Source organism: Entelurus aequoreus, linkage group LG13 (genome assembly GCF_033978785.1).
Source record: "Entelurus aequoreus isolate RoL-2023_Sb linkage group LG13, RoL_Eaeq_v1.1, whole genome shotgun sequence".
Taxonomy (NCBI): Eukaryota; Metazoa; Chordata; class Actinopteri; order Syngnathiformes; family Syngnathidae; genus Entelurus; species Entelurus aequoreus.
The window spans coordinates 12,792,194-12,809,889 of NC_084743.1; the positions used below are offsets into that span (position 1 = coordinate 12,792,194).

The 17,696-nt window shown below is 34.1% G+C and overlaps 2 protein-coding genes across 3 annotated transcripts in view; one reads left to right on the forward strand and one right to left on the reverse strand.

Moving 5' to 3' along the window:
• On the forward strand, positions 1 to 15,793 carry LOC133663180 (ADP-ribosylation factor-like protein 6). 2 transcript variants are annotated; one of them, XM_062067460.1, is made up of 10 exons: positions 1 to 131; positions 291 to 449; positions 551 to 601; positions 816 to 877; positions 7,871 to 7,939; positions 8,011 to 8,105; positions 10,374 to 10,503; positions 13,051 to 13,106; positions 13,236 to 13,248; positions 14,099 to 15,793. In XM_062067460.1, exons 2-10 carry the CDS (start codon positions 327 to 329, stop codon positions 14,130 to 14,132), a joined length of 633 nt encoding a protein of 210 aa, XP_061923444.1. In that variant the 5' UTR covers positions 1 to 131; positions 291 to 326; the 3' UTR covers positions 14,133 to 15,793. The 2 variants fall into 2 exon arrangements, with proteins under 2 accessions (XP_061923444.1, XP_061923443.1); XM_062067459.1 differs by lacking the exon at positions 1 to 131 and having other exon boundaries at positions 186 to 449.
• The window catches only part of LOC133663179 (F-box only protein 47-like), a 15,090-nt gene continuing 11,819 nt past the window's right edge, over positions 14,426 to 17,696 (reverse strand). The window contains exon 11 of the mRNA XM_062067458.1: positions 14,426 to 14,973. Within this exon, the coding sequence (XP_061923442.1) occupies positions 14,873 to 14,973 (101 nt within the window). The 3' untranslated portion in view covers positions 14,426 to 14,872. The remainder of the gene's footprint in view (positions 14,974 to 17,696) is intronic.

The following is a 17,696-nucleotide window of genomic DNA, read 5'->3' on the forward strand; positions in this document are numbered from 1 at the left end:
GATTCTCACAAGAATGAGGCAAAAATGCACTGTATGATAACAAGACGTTGTTTTTTTGAAAGGCTCTTTTTGAAAGGAACAGCTGGTAAAGATCCATCTCCAGATGAGCGTTGGACGGTGAAGACTCCCTGGTAAGGTCACTTGCGGATCTTAATTCTTCCTAATAGGATTACCCGCTGCAAGCTGGGACGCACAGGCGGCATCTCGGCTTGTTGCTGCTCAGTCTTCACTGCGTGTAGCGCTACAATCTCTAAATAAAACCCGGCATGTTTTATTCCTGGTAATCGGAGCATTTATAGGGTGATGTGTCGGACTGACTGAGTTGAATGGGGCTGCTGGATAAACTGTCAGGCTGGCTGGGCCTGAGGAAGAAAGAAGTCAACGTGTTGTGTTTGGGGCTGGACAACAGCGGCAAAACAACCATCATCAACCAGCTCAAGCCTGCCAACGTAAGTGCCTGCTACCCTCTTTCTAAATCCACACGCCAACAAGCAGAGGTCACTCCTGGTGCATTTTATTTTGCAATCATTCCTTGACTGCTTGTTTTCAGAATTCTAATCTTTTAGGCCCATTCTCAGAGGAGTGGAAACATGTTAGTCAGGTAAAGACCATCGTACTCTGCATGCACTCTTTCCCATCTTGACAGACTTTTGCCATTACTTGTCTGTTTTGTGTGTGTGTGTGTGTGTGTGTGTGTGTGTGTGTGTGTGTGTGTGTGTGTGTGTGTGTGTGTGTGTGTGTGTGTGTGTGTGTGTGTGTGTGTGTGTGTGTGTGTGTGTGTGTGTGTGTGTGTGTGTGTGTGTGTGTGTGTGTAGACACAGGCACAAGACATAGTGCCCACAATCGGGTTCAATATTGAAAAGTTCAAGAGTTCAAGGTACAGTAGTAGATACATGTTAATCACTTCTAAAGGAGAACTGCACTTTTAGTGGAATTGAGTCTATCAATCACAAGCCTTATGTAAGACAATAACACACTTTTTTTTTTTTGTTGCATTGTAAGTTGTAAAATACAGCAAGTGTGAGGTGGCTAACAATGCAGCTAATGGGAGTACTGTATTTTCCAGGACTATAGGGTGCACCGGATTATAAGGCGCACTGCCGATGATTGGTCAAAAATAAGGCGCACCGGAGTATAGGGCGCATTACAGGGGTCATATTATTTTTATTTGTTTTCTAAATGTAAAAGACTTTCTTGTGGTCTACATAACATGTAATGGTGTCACGGTGTGGTTGCAGCTTACTGCGAGGTTTGTTCTCCCGGGATGCAAACTGACTATTCCGGACAAGGCGTGCAGGTAGGAACATACGGTGTTTATTAGGGATGTCCGATAATGGCTTTTTGCCGATATCCGATATGCCGATATTGTCCAACTCTTTAATTACCGATACCGATATCAACCGATACATACAGTCGTGGAATTAACACATTATTATGCCTAATTTGGACAACCAGGTATGGTGAAGATAAGGTCCTTTTTTTTAAAAATGAATCAAATAAAATAAGATAAATAAATTAAAAACATTTTCTTGAATAAAAAAGAAAGTAAAAATATAAAAACAGTTACATAGAAACTAGTAATTAATGAAAATTTGTAAAATTAACTGTTAAAGGTTAGTATTATTAGTGGACCAGCAGCACGCACAATCATGTGTGCTTACGGACTGTATCCCTTGCAGACTGTATTGATATATATTGATATATAATGTAGGAACCAGAATATTAATAACAGAAAGAAACAACCCTTTTGTGTGAATGAGTGTGAATGAGTGTAAATGGGGGAGGGAGGTTTTTTGGGTTGGTGCACTAATTGTAAGTGTATCTTGTGTTTTTTATGTGGATTTAATTTAATTTAAAAAAAAAAAACGATACTGATAATTAAAAAAAACGATACCGATAATTTCCGATATTACATTTTAACGCATTTATCGGCCGATAATATCGGCAGACCGATATTATCGGACATCTCTAGTGTTTATTAATCTTCTCAAAACTCAAAGTACTACAAAAAACGGAAAACAAGGCGAAGGCACAACGCGCTGATCGCACTTGGAGCTAAACTAACACTAGCATAATCTATGACAAGAAAAACTTGCTAGCTGTGGCATGAACACACAAAAACGTACGTATACAAGGCATGAAGCAAACACTTGGCATAAACTCGGAATCAGACATGAACCGAACAATGACGCCAGGCCGACTGACTGGCAAAGGCAGGCTTAAATAGTGTCTCTTGATTAGAGCCAGGGGAGTGTCCCAAACAACAGAGGCAGGTGAAAATCATAAGTAACCATGGTGACTAAACTCAGGAGGTGCACAAACAGGAACTAAACAGAAAACACAAAACATGATCCGGACCACGGATCACGACAAATGGTGGTTCTTTGGTCAAAATGTTGCATGGATGATGTTTTACAGATCATCTTCAAGCCGCTTTCTGACAGTCATTTTGTGGGCGGGTGTTATTTACGTGGCTCACCTTCGACAGCGTCTTCTCCCCGCCATCTTTGTTGTAGCGGTGTAGCGTGCAAGGACGGGAGTGGAAGAAGTGTCAAAAGATGGAGCTAACTGTTTTAACGACATTCGGACTTTACTTCGATCAATAACGGAGCAGCATCTCCTCATCCGTGGCTCACTAGTGCAACAACAACGCCGGAAATGTATCCCGTAGAAAAAAACGACCGACTGGAACTCTCTAACAACTAAAGTTCCTTGGGTGAATAATGTAAACTCACTACACCAGTATGTTTTAGCGCTTTTATGGCGAGTTTACTGACAGATATAAGTAAGAACTTTTCACTACTTTATATTTTAAAAATGGCAACAGCGGAGGTTGAATGTCCCATAACAAGAAGATAGAGAAAAAGAAGAAGATTATCGACTAAGCGCAATTTTTCAGGACTTATGCAGATCCCAAATACAGATCAGCAGGTACCAGAAAGGTAAGAAAAGTTGCTTTAGCATAATATTGCGAAACAAAACGCCAGATAATGTCTTACCTTATACACACACCATAATAATACTCCTATGTTGAAGCACAGTACAATCCATCAAGCGGTGTGGCTTCATAGCTTACCAAAGTCCTACTAAAATATTTTGATGGATTTTTGAGCGCCGTGTGTAATGTTCTATATTTTCAATGGAACATTGTAGAGGTTGCCCTCCAGTGGGTTCTTCAGACCACCACAGATTGCCAGGAATTCAGGATATAACACTGCTTTATTTTCCTTCAATGGTGCAAAGTCTTTTGCTTTTCTGCGTCTGTGTCTCTCAGCAGCACCTCCAACTCCAACTACTCGTTTCCTCACGGCTGCTGCTAATGAAGGCGACAGGTGATTAGATAACAAGGCCCACCTGGGCCATCTACGCACCTGTCGCTGTCTTCGAGGCCGGTCCTGACACACCCCGTTTCGCGGCAGGCCCGCATGCCACGCCCCCCTCCACAAACATATAAAATGTTGGTGTTGTTTACTTGAGTCTTATTGCAGTCTACACGTATCTCTTATGGGTGACTGCCATCTACTGGTCACACTTATCATTTCACCATGTACCAAATAAAATAGCTTCGAGGTCATTAAGCACAACCAGAATTATTCCGTACATTAGGCAGACCGGGTTATAGGGCGCATTGTCGAGTTTTGAAAAAATTAAAGGATTTTAAGTGTGCCTTATAGTCCGAAAAATACGGTAGTAGTGTTGTTGTTGAAGGGAAAAGTGAACAGTGTGATGCTTCAGTGAAATTAATAATACGCTACCGAATGCCTAAAATGAGCAAAATCCGTCAATATTATATGTTGTTGTGAATGTTACTACATGACATACAGTATATACTTACATCATGTATAAATTACATGTTATTATGAATGTTACTACATGACGTATACTGTATACTTACATCATGTATATATTACATGTTATTATGAATGTTACTACATGACATATATACTTACATCATGTATATATTACATGTTATTATGAATGTTACTACATTACATATACTGTATACTTACATCATGTATATATTACATGTTATTATGAATGTTACTACATGACATATATACTTACATCATGTAAATATTACATGTTATTACGAATGTTACTACATGACATATATACTTACATCATGTAAATATTACATGTTATTATGAATGTTACTACATGACATATATACTTACATCATGTATATATTACATGTTATTATGAATGTTACTACATGACATATATACTTACATCATGTATATATTACATGTTATTATGAATGTTACTACATGACATATATACTTACATCATGTATATATTACATGTTATTATGAATGTTACTACATGACATATATACTTACATCATGTATATATTACATGTTATTATGAATGTTACTACATGACATATATACTTACATCATGTATATATTACATGTTATTATGAATGTTACTACATTACATATATACTTACATCATGTATATGTTACATGTTATTATGAATGTTACTACATTACATATATACTTACATCATGTATATATTACATGTTATTATGAATGTTACTACATGACATGTATACTTAAATCATGTATATATTACATGTTATTATGAATGTTACTACATGACATATATACTTACATCATGTATATATTACATGTTATTATGAATGTTACTACATGACATATATACTTACATCATGTATATATTACATGTTATTATGAATGTTACTACATGACATATATACTTACATCATGTAAATATTACATGTTATTATGAATGTTACTACATGACATATATACTTACATCATGTATATATTACATGTTATTATGAATGTTACTACATGACATATATACTTACATCATGTATATATTACATGTTATTATGAATGTTACTACATTACATATATACTTACATCATGTATATATTACATGTCATTCTGAATGTTACTACATTAAATACATACTTACATCATGTATATATTACATGTTATTATGAATGTTACTACATGACATATATACTTACATCATGTAAATATTACATGTTATTATGAATGTTACTACATGACATATATACTTACATCATGTATATATTACATGTTATTATGAATGTTACTACATGACATATATACTTACATCATGTAAATATTACATGTTATTATGAATGTTACTACATGACATATACTTACATCATGTATATATTACATGTTATTATGAATGTTACTACATGACATATATTCTTACATCATGTATATATTACATGTTATTATGAATGTTACTACATGACATATACACTTACATCATGTATATATTACATGTTATTATGAATGTTACTACATGACATATATTCTTACATCATGTATATATTACATGTTATTATGAATGTTACTACATGACATATATACTTACATCATGTATATATTACATGTTATTATGAATGTTACTACATGACATATATACTTACATCATGTATATATTACATGTTATTATGAATGTTACTACATGACATATACTTACATCATGTATATATTACATGTTATTATGAATGTTTACTACATGACATATATACTTACATCATGTATATATTACATGTTATTATGAATGTTTACTACATGACATATATACTTACATCATGTATATATTACATGTTATTATGAATGTTACTACATGACATATATACTTACATCATGTATATATTACATGTTATTATGAATGTTACTACATGACATATATACTTACATCATGTATGTATTACATGTTATTATGAATGTTACTACATGACATATATACTTACATCATGTATATATTACATGTTATTATGAATGTTACTACATGACATATATACTTACATCATGTAAATATTACATGTTAGTATGAATGTTACTACATTACATATATACTTACATCATGTATATATTACATGTTGTTATGAATGTTACTACATGACATATATACTTACATCATGTATATATTGCATGTTATTATGAATGTTACTACATGACATATATACTTACATCATGTATATATTACATGTTATTATGAATGTTACTACATGACATATATACTTACATCATGTATATATTACATGTCATTATGAATGTAACTACATTACATACATACTTACATCATGTATATATTACATGTTATTATGAATGTTACTACATGACATATATACTTACATCATGTATATATTACATGTTATTATGAATGTTACTACATGACATATATACTTACTTCATGTATACATTACATGTTATTATGAATGTTACTACATTACATATATACTTACATCATGTAAATATTACATGTTGTTATGAATGTTACTACATGACATATATACTTACATCATGTATATATTACATGTTATTATGAATGTTACTACATGACATATACTTACATCATGTATATATTACATGTTATTATGAATGTTACTACATTACATACATACTTACATCATGTATATGTTACATGTCATTATGAATGTTACTACATTACATACATACTTACATCATGTATATATTACATGTTATTATGAATGTTACTACATTACATACATACTTACATCATGTATATATTACATGTTATTATGAATGTTACTACATGACATATATACTTACATCATGTAAATATTACATGTTATTATGAATGTTACTACATGACATATATACTTACATCATGTATATATTACATGTTATTATGAATGTTACTACATGACATATATACTTACATCATGTATATATTACATGTTATTATGAATGTTACTACATGACATATATACTTACATCATGTATATATTACATGTTATTATGAATGTTACTACATGGCATATATACTTACATCATGTATATGTTACATGTTATTATGAATGTTACTACATTACATATATACTTACATCATGTAAATATTACATGTTATTACGAATGTTACTACATGACATATATACTTACATCATGTAAATATTACATGTTATTATGAATGTTACTACATGACATATATACTTACATCATGTATTTATTACATGTTATTATGAATGTTACTACATGACATATACAGTATACTTACATCATGTATATATTACATGTTATTATGAATGTTACTACATTACATATATACTTACATCATGTATATATTACATGTTATTATGAATGTTACTACATTACATATATACTTACATCATGTATATATTACATGTTATTATGAATGTTACTACATGACATATATACTTACATCATGTATATATTACATGTTATTATGAATGTTACTACATGACATATATACTTACATCATGTATATATTACATGTTATTATGACTGTTACTACATGACATATATACTTGCATCATGTAAATATTACATGTTATTATGAATGTTACTACATTACATACAGTATATACTTACATCATGTATATATTACATGTTATTATGAATGTTACTACATTACATATATACTTACATCATGTAAATATTGCATGTTATTATGAATGTTACTATATGACATATACACTTACATCATGTATATATTACATGTTATTATGAATGTTACTACATTACATATATACTTACATCATGTATATATTACATGTTATTATGAATGTTACTACATTACATATATACTTACAGCGCGTATATAATACAATGGATGTTTTTGGAGGTTTTTTACCGTGCTTTTATCGGCGGAATACAGCGACTACCATTACCTCTGACTCTTGCTAGTGTTTATTTACTAGTTCGAATGCATAAAAAAAATAAAAACATGTGTGTTATTGTCTTACATAACATTGTGAATAATATGCAAAATGACAAAGAAGTGCAGTTCCCCTTTATCCAGCTATGACTTTAAATGGACTCACGTGTTGGATGATTCCGATCTGGTTGTGCTTCCTCTCCCGCCATGCAGCCTTTCCCTCACCGTAATGGACATGTCTGGCCAGAGCAGATACAGAAACCTGTGGGAGCACTATTATAAGTATGTGTGGTCACAGAATGACATATACCTTCAGTTTGCCTCAATCTCACCAGTTCGTGTGTCTTCCTCAGAGAAAGCCATGCCATCATATTTGTCATCGACAGCAGTGACAAGCTGAGGATGGTAGTTGCCAAAGAGGAGCTCGATACTCTTCTCAAGCATGGAGGTACAGTAGAGTGAATGTCTGTCATACTATTTGTTTAGTACTGTGCGTAGGGCAGGGGGGGCCCAAACCTTTTTGCCTCTAAGGGCCAATGTAAAAATGTGCCAGTGGTCCGCGGACAAAACAAAGCAATTTTTACTATGTGCGAGGAATTTAGCCTCATATATAAATATAAGGTTGTAGAGATTTTCAGGTTCAATAAATGGCAACAAGTTAGCATGTAAAAAAAAATCTATAGATCTTAAGGTAAAAAAATGGCAACTCAGTCACCAGAATGTTATTGTAATAATGTACGGTGCCTTTTAAACTGATTTCACGTTTGAATTACGGTAACTAAAAACTGCAATTTTTTACTGCAAAATGTGCCTTTTTTTTACAGTGTGTTATTCTAAATTGAAAAATGGTGTCAGTTATTTTTGGTAACATGTTGGCAACTGAGCAGTTAGTTTTTTTACAGACAAATCTATGGTCCATTTTTTTTCTTCTATTTTTACCGTGCATTACGATGAATTGAAAAACAGTGCCACTGATACTTTTACCACAACATTCTGCCAACTGAGCTGCTACTTTTTATTTTTACCAAAATGTATTTACAGTAAAAAAAAAAAAAAATTATTTTACTGTAAAATTATCTTGTACACCATAAAATGTACAGTTTTTACGGTAAAAAATTAACACCTCAATTGGCAGAATTTTCCTGTAAAACAGCAGTTTTTCTATTTACAGTAACAAAAAAAGACAGTCAATGTTACAAGAAAATTTCTGGCGACTCAGCGGCCAGGTTTTTACTGTAAAAAAAACAGCTGTACTGTTTTTTCCATTTACAGTAATATAATGTAAAAACCACCGTGAATTTTACAATAAAATTCTTACGACTGAGCTTCCTGTTTTTACCGTAAAATTTACTGTTGTTTTTATGGTAAAAAAACTGGTAACTTAGACGGCAGATTTTTACCGTAAAAACTTTTCTTTCTTTTTTTTACAGTAAAAAAATTTAAATTAAATTTACTGTAAAATTATGTTGTACGCCGTAAAATTTACAGTTTTTCTGGTAAAAAATGAGCACCTCAATTGGCAGAATTTTCCTGTAAAACAGCAGTTTTTCTATTTACAGTAACAAAAAAAGACCGTAAATTTTACAACAAAATTTCTGGCGACTCAGCTGCCAGGTTGTTAATGTAAAAAAAAAAAAAACAGCTGTACTGTTTTTTCCATTTACAGTAATATAAAGTAAAAAACACAGTGAATTTTACAATAAAATTCTTACGACTGAGCTGCCTGTTTTTACCGTAAAATTTACAGTTTTTATTATAAAAAACTGGCAACTTAGTTGGCAGATTTTTACCGTAAAAAAATTGTTTTTATTTACAGTAAAAAAAATGTTTACATTTTACTGTAAAATTATGTTACGCCGTAAAATTTACAGTTTTTACGGTAAAAAATTAGCACCTCAATTGGCAGAAATTTCCTGTAAAACAGCAGTTTTTCTATTTACAGTAACAAAAAAAGACCGTAAATTTTACAAGAAAATTTCTGGCGACTCAGCGGCCAGGTTTTTACTGTAAAAAAACAGCTGTACTGTTTTTTCCATTTACAGTAATATAATGTAAAAACCACCGTGAATTTTACAATAAAATTCTTACGACTGAGCTGCCTGTTTTTACCGTAAATTTGCAGTTGTTTTTATGGTAAAAAAAACTGGCAACTTAGTTGGCAGATTTCTACCATAAAAAATGTGTTTATTTACAGTAAAAAAAAAAATTTATGTCAATTTTACTGTAAAATTATGTTGTACGCCATAAAATTTACAGTTTTTACTGGCAGAATTTTCCTGTAAAACAGAAGTTTTTCTATTTACAGTAAAAAAAAAAAGACCGTAGATTTTACAAGAACATTTCTGGCGACTCAGCAGGTTTTTATTGAAAAAAAAACCAGCTGTACTGTTTTTTCATTTACAGTAATGTTGTAAAAAACAACGTTAATTTTCCGATAAAATTCCTGCGACTAAGTAGCCAGTTTCTTGCCGTAAAATCTACAGGTGTTTCTTTTTTTTTTTTACATTGTACGTAAAAAACAACTACGGTAGTAATCATGCATAGGACATTGAGTAATAATATCATTCATTGTGAGAAGTTTCAAACATAATTGCATTGTGGCCCTCAATGAAAACCACCTCTGGATCAAAGGGTCCCTCGAACTGTGTACTTTACTTTTTGAAATATGGATGTAATTAATTTCACCGACTTCACTGATTTCTTTATGTGTGTGCAGATATGTGCAGTAAAAAGCTGCCCGTGTTGTTCTTTGCGAACAAGATGGATCTACGAGAGGCCATGTCTTCTGTCAAGGTCTCCCAGATGTTGTGTTTGGAGAATATCAAAGACAAACCTTGGCACATCTGGTAATAATTCTCAATTTCAAATGTTTAACATTCTAATCTGATTCCATATCTTGATAAAAACGCGTCATATTTGTGTCAAACATGTTATTCTACACCAAAAATGTATCAATGTATTATTATTCCACTAAAATTTGCCGGAGTCTATGGCCCAAAGTTTTCCTCCCATCAGAACCATTCAAGTATCAAATATGGGTTCACCAAAAAAATTTTTTTAAATATACCAGATTACCCAGAATTCCTGGTTTTCTGGGGCATTTTTCCCACTGAAAATGAATGGGCCATTTTTCGAACTTTAAACTACTATTTTCCAAGTTCAAAAAAATTCCCTATTTTCACCTCTTGCAGGAAACTTTTCAGTCTACATTTTACAACTAAATCCAACCATTCCACCATCAAAACAGTCCTCTTAGTCGGGACAACAAAAGTTTTTTTTCCAGACGTAGTCCAGGATTTCCGAAATACCCATTCTCAATTCAAACTTTTACTACGTCAACATTTTTCAACCGATTCAAAGAATTCCGACAACAACCCATTCGTATCATCTAGGACAGACCTGGGCATTCTGCGTCCCTGTCCGGCCCGCGTGAGGCCAATTATAAATTACAAAATACATTTTTAAAAGTATCTATGTCGAGTGTGCAATACAACGGTGCTGCTTTTGTTTTGAAAATCGTTATTTGTATTACTTCCGTGTGGACGTATGCGTGTGCGTGATTGTGAGTGAATGTGAACAGCTGCAATCATTAATTACAAAATAAAGTTGAAAAAACATCTATGTCGTGCGCGCAATACAACTGTGCTGCTTTTATTTTGAAAAGTATTATTTATGGGCGTGTGTCCGTGTGTAACCTGCGAGTGAAGGTGCACATGCAGCGACAAGTGATGCACGGTTTACACCTGAGACGCTAAAAAGAGAAAAGTTGATGAAGAATGGCGTGTTTCCAACAAGACATGGACTGCCGAGCAACGTTCCCTCTAAGGTGCGCGCCTGCGCAATTGCGCACTGCTCAAGCGTCTGCTGCGCGCAGCAAATATATGCCGCGCACCAAATCAAATCCCATCTGAATTCTAAACAAAATAAACATATTTATTCTGTGTAATTTTACAATGCAACTTTGAGTGACAGTGACAACAAGCGGCCCTAACGGTGTTCGTCAACACCGTTCAATTATTGTAACGTCTATCGAGATGCTTCGAGGACAGGAATTATATCGATCACTTTATTGAGCAAAACTGTTTATATTCGGACATAACCACACCAAAAACATGAGTAAAACAATTATAGCTCGAAAAACTAGTCATTTTCTGCCGTACAAACCAGGCCAAAACCAACTTGTCATCTGTCACCAACACGCATAGCACTAAACCACTGCTGCGTTTATGGCCACACAAAAAGTCGGACAACTCAAACACCACACAAAGTTACACTATGACTCCTCAGTCATACGTGTGCTTATTTTACTGTCATTTATTATTGTTAATTTATTTATATTAGTCATGGAATGCTGTTACACACACTATGTTGAAGTATTACTATTATTATTAATTATTATTATTAATTATTATTATTATTATTACTATTATTATTATTTATCTTACGGTATGTATCAAAAATAATATTGAGCAAAATTTAATTGAAATATTGTCGATGTGGCCCTCCAGCAGTGCTCGGGTTGCTCATGCGGCCCCCGGTAAAAATTAATTGCCCACCCCTGATCTAGGACAATTGTGCTAGTATCGATATTTTCTAAAATTCCCGTTTTTCCCCAAATTCCCAAATTTCCAGTATATTCCCATTCAAAGGAATGGATGTATTTATAGTTCTACGATGGCCAAAATTCTCAACATTCTGTGGCACTTGTTACCCGATTCGGACCTTTCAAACCATCCACAGACTACTCTTCCAAGATCTCGAAGGTAAAACATGTTTTCTCTTTCCCCAAAATCCAGCTTTTCCTGGAATTTCTCCCTATTGACAATGAATGAACATACTAACTTCTGCATATCCCACATTTCTCATCCGATTTTAACCGTTCCATCATCCACACACTCCGCTCGCCATGGACATTCAAGCCAACATGTTTCCAGGTTTCGAAAACTCCCTGATTACCTGGAGTTACCAGGAATTTCCACCCCGTTGAAAATGAATGGGCAATATTCAAACCTCTCCATATCCCACATTCCTCAACCGATTGACACCGTTCCAAAATCCACACACTCCACTCACCCTGGACATTCAAGCATTTCAGTTCCACTCACGAATATCGGCGGTTGGGCACATAGGGCATTCACACTCCTACTTTGAAATGATGTGCATTTGAAATGAGATGGCTCAACTGAAGAGTGTGGTTAAATATTATCGGTAGGTACGGCAAGCAGCATTGACTTGACCCTGACCTGCCCCTACGTGTTCCTTGTATCTTGTTTACTCATTAGACAGATGGAAGGCAGATGGATGAACAGTTAGGTTTAAATGTTCATGCGCCAAGAAAATGTGAACGTGTGCCACAAGGCCATTAAATCCTCAACATGGTTTTCCCCCCTCAGTGCCAGCAATGCCATAGAAGGAGAGGGCCTGCGGGAAGGAATGGACTGGCTTCAAGGTAACACATATTAATATTTACTAGACTCAAAGATACTACAGTAGTAGGTACTGTAACATTTTATTTCAATCAATATTGTCAGCTGGATCCTGACTAACTCACTCACTCATTTTTCCCTCCTATGCATAGAACAAATTGCACAGTAAGTATCACCACAGTGTGTTGAAATGTGAAGTGATTGTGGTATTGTAGAGATAGACCAATGTTTTTTTAGGGCCGATAGCGATTGATTAGTATTATTATTAGTAGTAAGACGATTTTTTAGGAAACATCAGACCAGTAGCGACATAATGTTTTATGTGGCACTAATGTGATAATTTAACATACTCCAGTATTTTAACTTGAAAGTATTTGTACAAACTTTCACTGGACAACTCACAACACGGCCCTCCGCAACATGTTCCTTCAAGTGAGCTATTAAAAATGTGCCTTTAACGCTCTGAATCTGTTAAATACCTGCGTGCAAGCAGTTCCAACACACTTAAACACACAGCGTGGTTCATTTCCAGGCAGTTTGCCATGACGCACAAAGACATAACCCCTCAATGTCTGAAACCACTTGCCACAAAAATACAAGAAAACATGTTAGCCAAAAGTTAACGAGGCTAATGCTTTAACACAAACTCCTAAAACAATGAAGGTATGCTGTGAATTTAAATGTACGATTTTCAAAATCTTTAGACAGAATAATACCTTAAATGTTGCATGTATGCAAATGCATTGTATATATTTTTTTACATTTTCACAGTAAAGTCCTGTGTTTTGTACGTATTATAACCATAGTAATTTAGGTTATCTACTGACAAACCTTCCACCATCGACTGGTAGCTCGCGATCGACGTAATGGGAACCCCTGTATAGTATAGACTAGCTCACTTTTACAATAGCAAAATTTCAAAAAAATAATCTGTTTTCATCAAATTTTCAAGGGTAAGTATATTTGAACTAACAGTTTTCCCTTCACTTGCTGACTGATGTTTTCCCTTACTCAGGTCATATCAAAACAATGAACACATGAATGAATGAATGAAGAGCAGTGGGATGCTGGGACTTCATCGGAGGGATTGCATCAAGCTTTATGTTAAAAGGCCCTGAAAGCAAACTAGAAGATTTACATTTTGGTATTTTCTACACGTTCGTAGTTTTATTGTATCTTGCATAACATTATTGTGTGTATAAGATTGATTATTATTATCATTTTCAAGGACATTATGTGCAGCGATCTTTCCACATAAAACATGTACCTTTTATTTGTGAGCATGTTTTTTTTATTTTGCATGCATACAAATTATCCTTTTTATTTTTTATAAATTCAATCATGTTTTATGACAGAGAACAATACAAGTTTGGTACAGGTTTTATTATTATTTTCCTGTTAGAAGTCAGTTAATAATGCAACTATGAATTTCAAACGTTCTAACCAAAATCGGGTGGGAAAGAAACCCTACACAGTAACTATACACAAACTCGATAAAAAAAACATTATAAAACATTTAACACAACTTAAAAAAATTTATTACACTACAATGAAATTCATTATAAATAAATAAGAGTCAACAAACATTGTTTCTTTTTTAAATAAATATTACATATTAAAGAGTATTGAAAGACAGTGTTTATGCTAATGGTTAAAAATAACCAAGTAAATTCAACATTTGCTCTCCTGTCGCATTTCTCTTTTTGACTACTCCCTTTGATAATGACATTATTTTTTTGACAAAATCTCCTTGTGCTTTGTGTCATCTTAACATCAACGGACGTCAATCCTATCGAAGCAACAGATGGAGGAATTTTGCATGAAATTGAGCGTTGGAGTGCAAAAGGAGACACAGGGTACCGAAAGCTTCCGTGTTATCAAGACGATTGCCTGGGAAGAAATGATGGCATTTTTGACTTGTTGCTGGTGTCATTTAACAAAGAAACACACTGTAATGATAGCCTGTTTAGCATGCCAGCACTTTCTTTAAAGGGGAACTGCACATTTTCTTTTAGAATGTTGCCTATCACTCACAACCCCTCTGTAGTCCTTATGTATTTGTTATGCATTCTAATTCGTAATATACGGCAAGTACGAGGTGGCGAACAAAGCAGCTAATAGGAGTACTCTATTTCGCCCATAAAGCCCTCTAAAAAAACCTCTGTATAGGAGAAAGTTGTGGCCATAAGCCAAGAAGTTGGTAAATTTTGACATTCAATTTAGACCCGCAGATGGCGAGAAAGACACAAAGAGTCGCTTGTTTGCGGCACCTTTTTTTTATACAAACAAAATATAAACATCCCATCAGTCGACCTTCCAGTGAGAGCGGACATTGTACAGTAAGTGATTGTTTAATTATGTTCGTAGTTTGTATATCTTGCTGGGTCTGTTTAGCACTCACCTTCTAAAACTTGTAGATCATCCTCCTTATATTATATATATTTTACTATATTCAAAAATATACATTTCTGCCTCATCATTTGTCTCAAAGTAGTCTTTGTTGTCTTTCGTGAAGTATGCCATGATTAGTAGTCTTGTTGTTGGTGAAGGAAATAGCCAACGTTGTGATGCGTCTATAAAATTAATACGCAAGACTAGGGCTGGGCGATATATAATAATAATAATAATAATAATGAATTGCATTTGTTACGCACTTTACATTTGTTAAAATCTCAAAGTGCTACAAAGTATTAAAAATAAAAATAGAAAGTAAGAATATATAATAAAAAAATTTTAAAAAATTAAAATAGAAATGAATCATGACACACCATTGGGTGTCATGATTCATTTCTATTTTAATTTTAAAACAGAAATCATATCACGGGTTTGTCTCTGTGCGATATACACTACCGTTCAAAAGTTTGGGGTCACCCAAACAATTTTGTGGAATAGCCTTCATTTCTAAGAACAAGAATAGACTGTCGAGTTTCAGATGAAAGTTCTCTTTTTCTGGCCATTTTGAGCGTTTAATTGACCCCACAAATGTGATGCTCCAGAAACTCAATCTGCTCAAAGGAAGGTCAGTTTTGTAGCGTCTGTAACGAGCTAAACTGTTTTCAGATGTGTGAACATGATTGCACAAGGGTTTTCTAATCATCAATTAGCCTTCTGAGCCAATGAGCAAACACATTGTACCACTAGAACACTGGAGTGATAGTTGCTGGAAATGGGCCTCTATACACCTATGTAGATATTGCACCAAAAAACAGACATTTGCAGCTAGAATAGTCATTTACCACATTAGCAATGTATAGAGTGTATTTCTTTAAAGTTAAGACTAGTTTAAAGTTATCTTCATTGAAAAGTACAGTGCTTTTCCTTCAAAAATAAGGACATTTCAATGTGACCCCAAACTTTTGAACGGTAGTGTAGAAAATGACTATATCGTGATATTGGAGTATACGTTCTCACACAGTTGCTTTTAGCTGTGGGCATTACACTACAGGCGTTTCTCACTCTTTCTTGTCTCTCCTTCTCACAGAGACGTAAAACAAGCGCACCATCTTACATACGTCACATACTGTCGCGCGTGCAACGTCATACGCTCTCGCGGAGCAGAGAGGTAGCGGAATGGGTAACGTCAGCTATGATGCTAGCGGTGCAAGTGGTAATACGAGAGAAAGAAGGTGCGAATCTGGTAACAAATGAAGGAAGAAGAATTAATTCCCAAGAAAAACAGCAGGGGGTCCATCGTCTGGTGGTGGTTGGGCTTCAAGCGGGGAGATGTTGAACAGACAACCGTAATATGTCAAGTATGCGTCAAAAGCGTTGCTACAAAAAGTAGCATTACTGCTAATTTGTAGCATCATTTGAAAAGTCACCCGCTAGAAAATGAAGAGTGCTTGAAACTCCGCATGTCAACATCTCCGTTTTGGTGCCACACCAACAAAATGCCCTAGCAACCAATTCCACATCAACACCGTATGAAAAAAATAGTCAACAACAGAAGGAGATAACCGCCGCAGGAACCTACCACATAGTGAAGGACATACACTATTTGATTTCCTATTATGCAGCTCATTTTTATTTGACACTTATTGAAATATCTTGTGTGACATCATGCAAAAAAGTGCACTTTATTTGTTTTAAACTATTGTAGCGTTCTGTACAAAAAGTGCACTTTAATTTAGTGTTGTTTTGATATGTCATCTTAGTGACATCATGCACAAAAGTGCACACGTAGCTTGTTTTAAAATGTCTGACAATCTTGCACTTTCTGTTTTGGAAATTACATGAATGTTTGTTCCACTGCTTAATAACTGTTTAATAAATACACTTTTGGTCAATTGACTTAGTTGTGATTTCCCTCTCTGCATGAAAGTTTAAAATGAGCGTATATTAATGCAGTATGATGAAGAATGTTTTAATGTAGACACATAGAATCATCATACTGCTGTGATTATATGCATCAAGTGTTCATTCAAGGCTAAGGCAAAATATCCAGATATACAGTATATGGTGTATCGTGACATGGCCTAAAAATATCGACATATTAATAAAAGGCCATATCGCCCAGCCCTACGCAAGACATGCTTTAAATGAACAAAATACGTAAATATTACGTGTTTTTATGAATGTGGCTGTCGCTAAAGGGTTTCCAATACACAGTACAG

Excerpts from the sequence above, each read along its gene's own strand:
- LOC133663180 (XM_062067460.1), top strand. The coding sequence starts at position 327 with ATGGGGCTGCTGGATAAACTGTCAGGCTGGCTGGGCCTGAGGAAGAAA. Across the intron at positions 450-550 it reads ACCAGCTCAAGCCTGCCAAC|AATTCTAATCTTTTAGGCCC; the intron begins GTAAGTGCCTGC and ends GCTTGTTTTCAG. Across the intron at positions 10,504-13,050 it reads GACAAACCTTGGCACATCTG|TGCCAGCAATGCCATAGAAG; the intron begins GTAATAATTCTC and ends TTCCCCCCTCAG.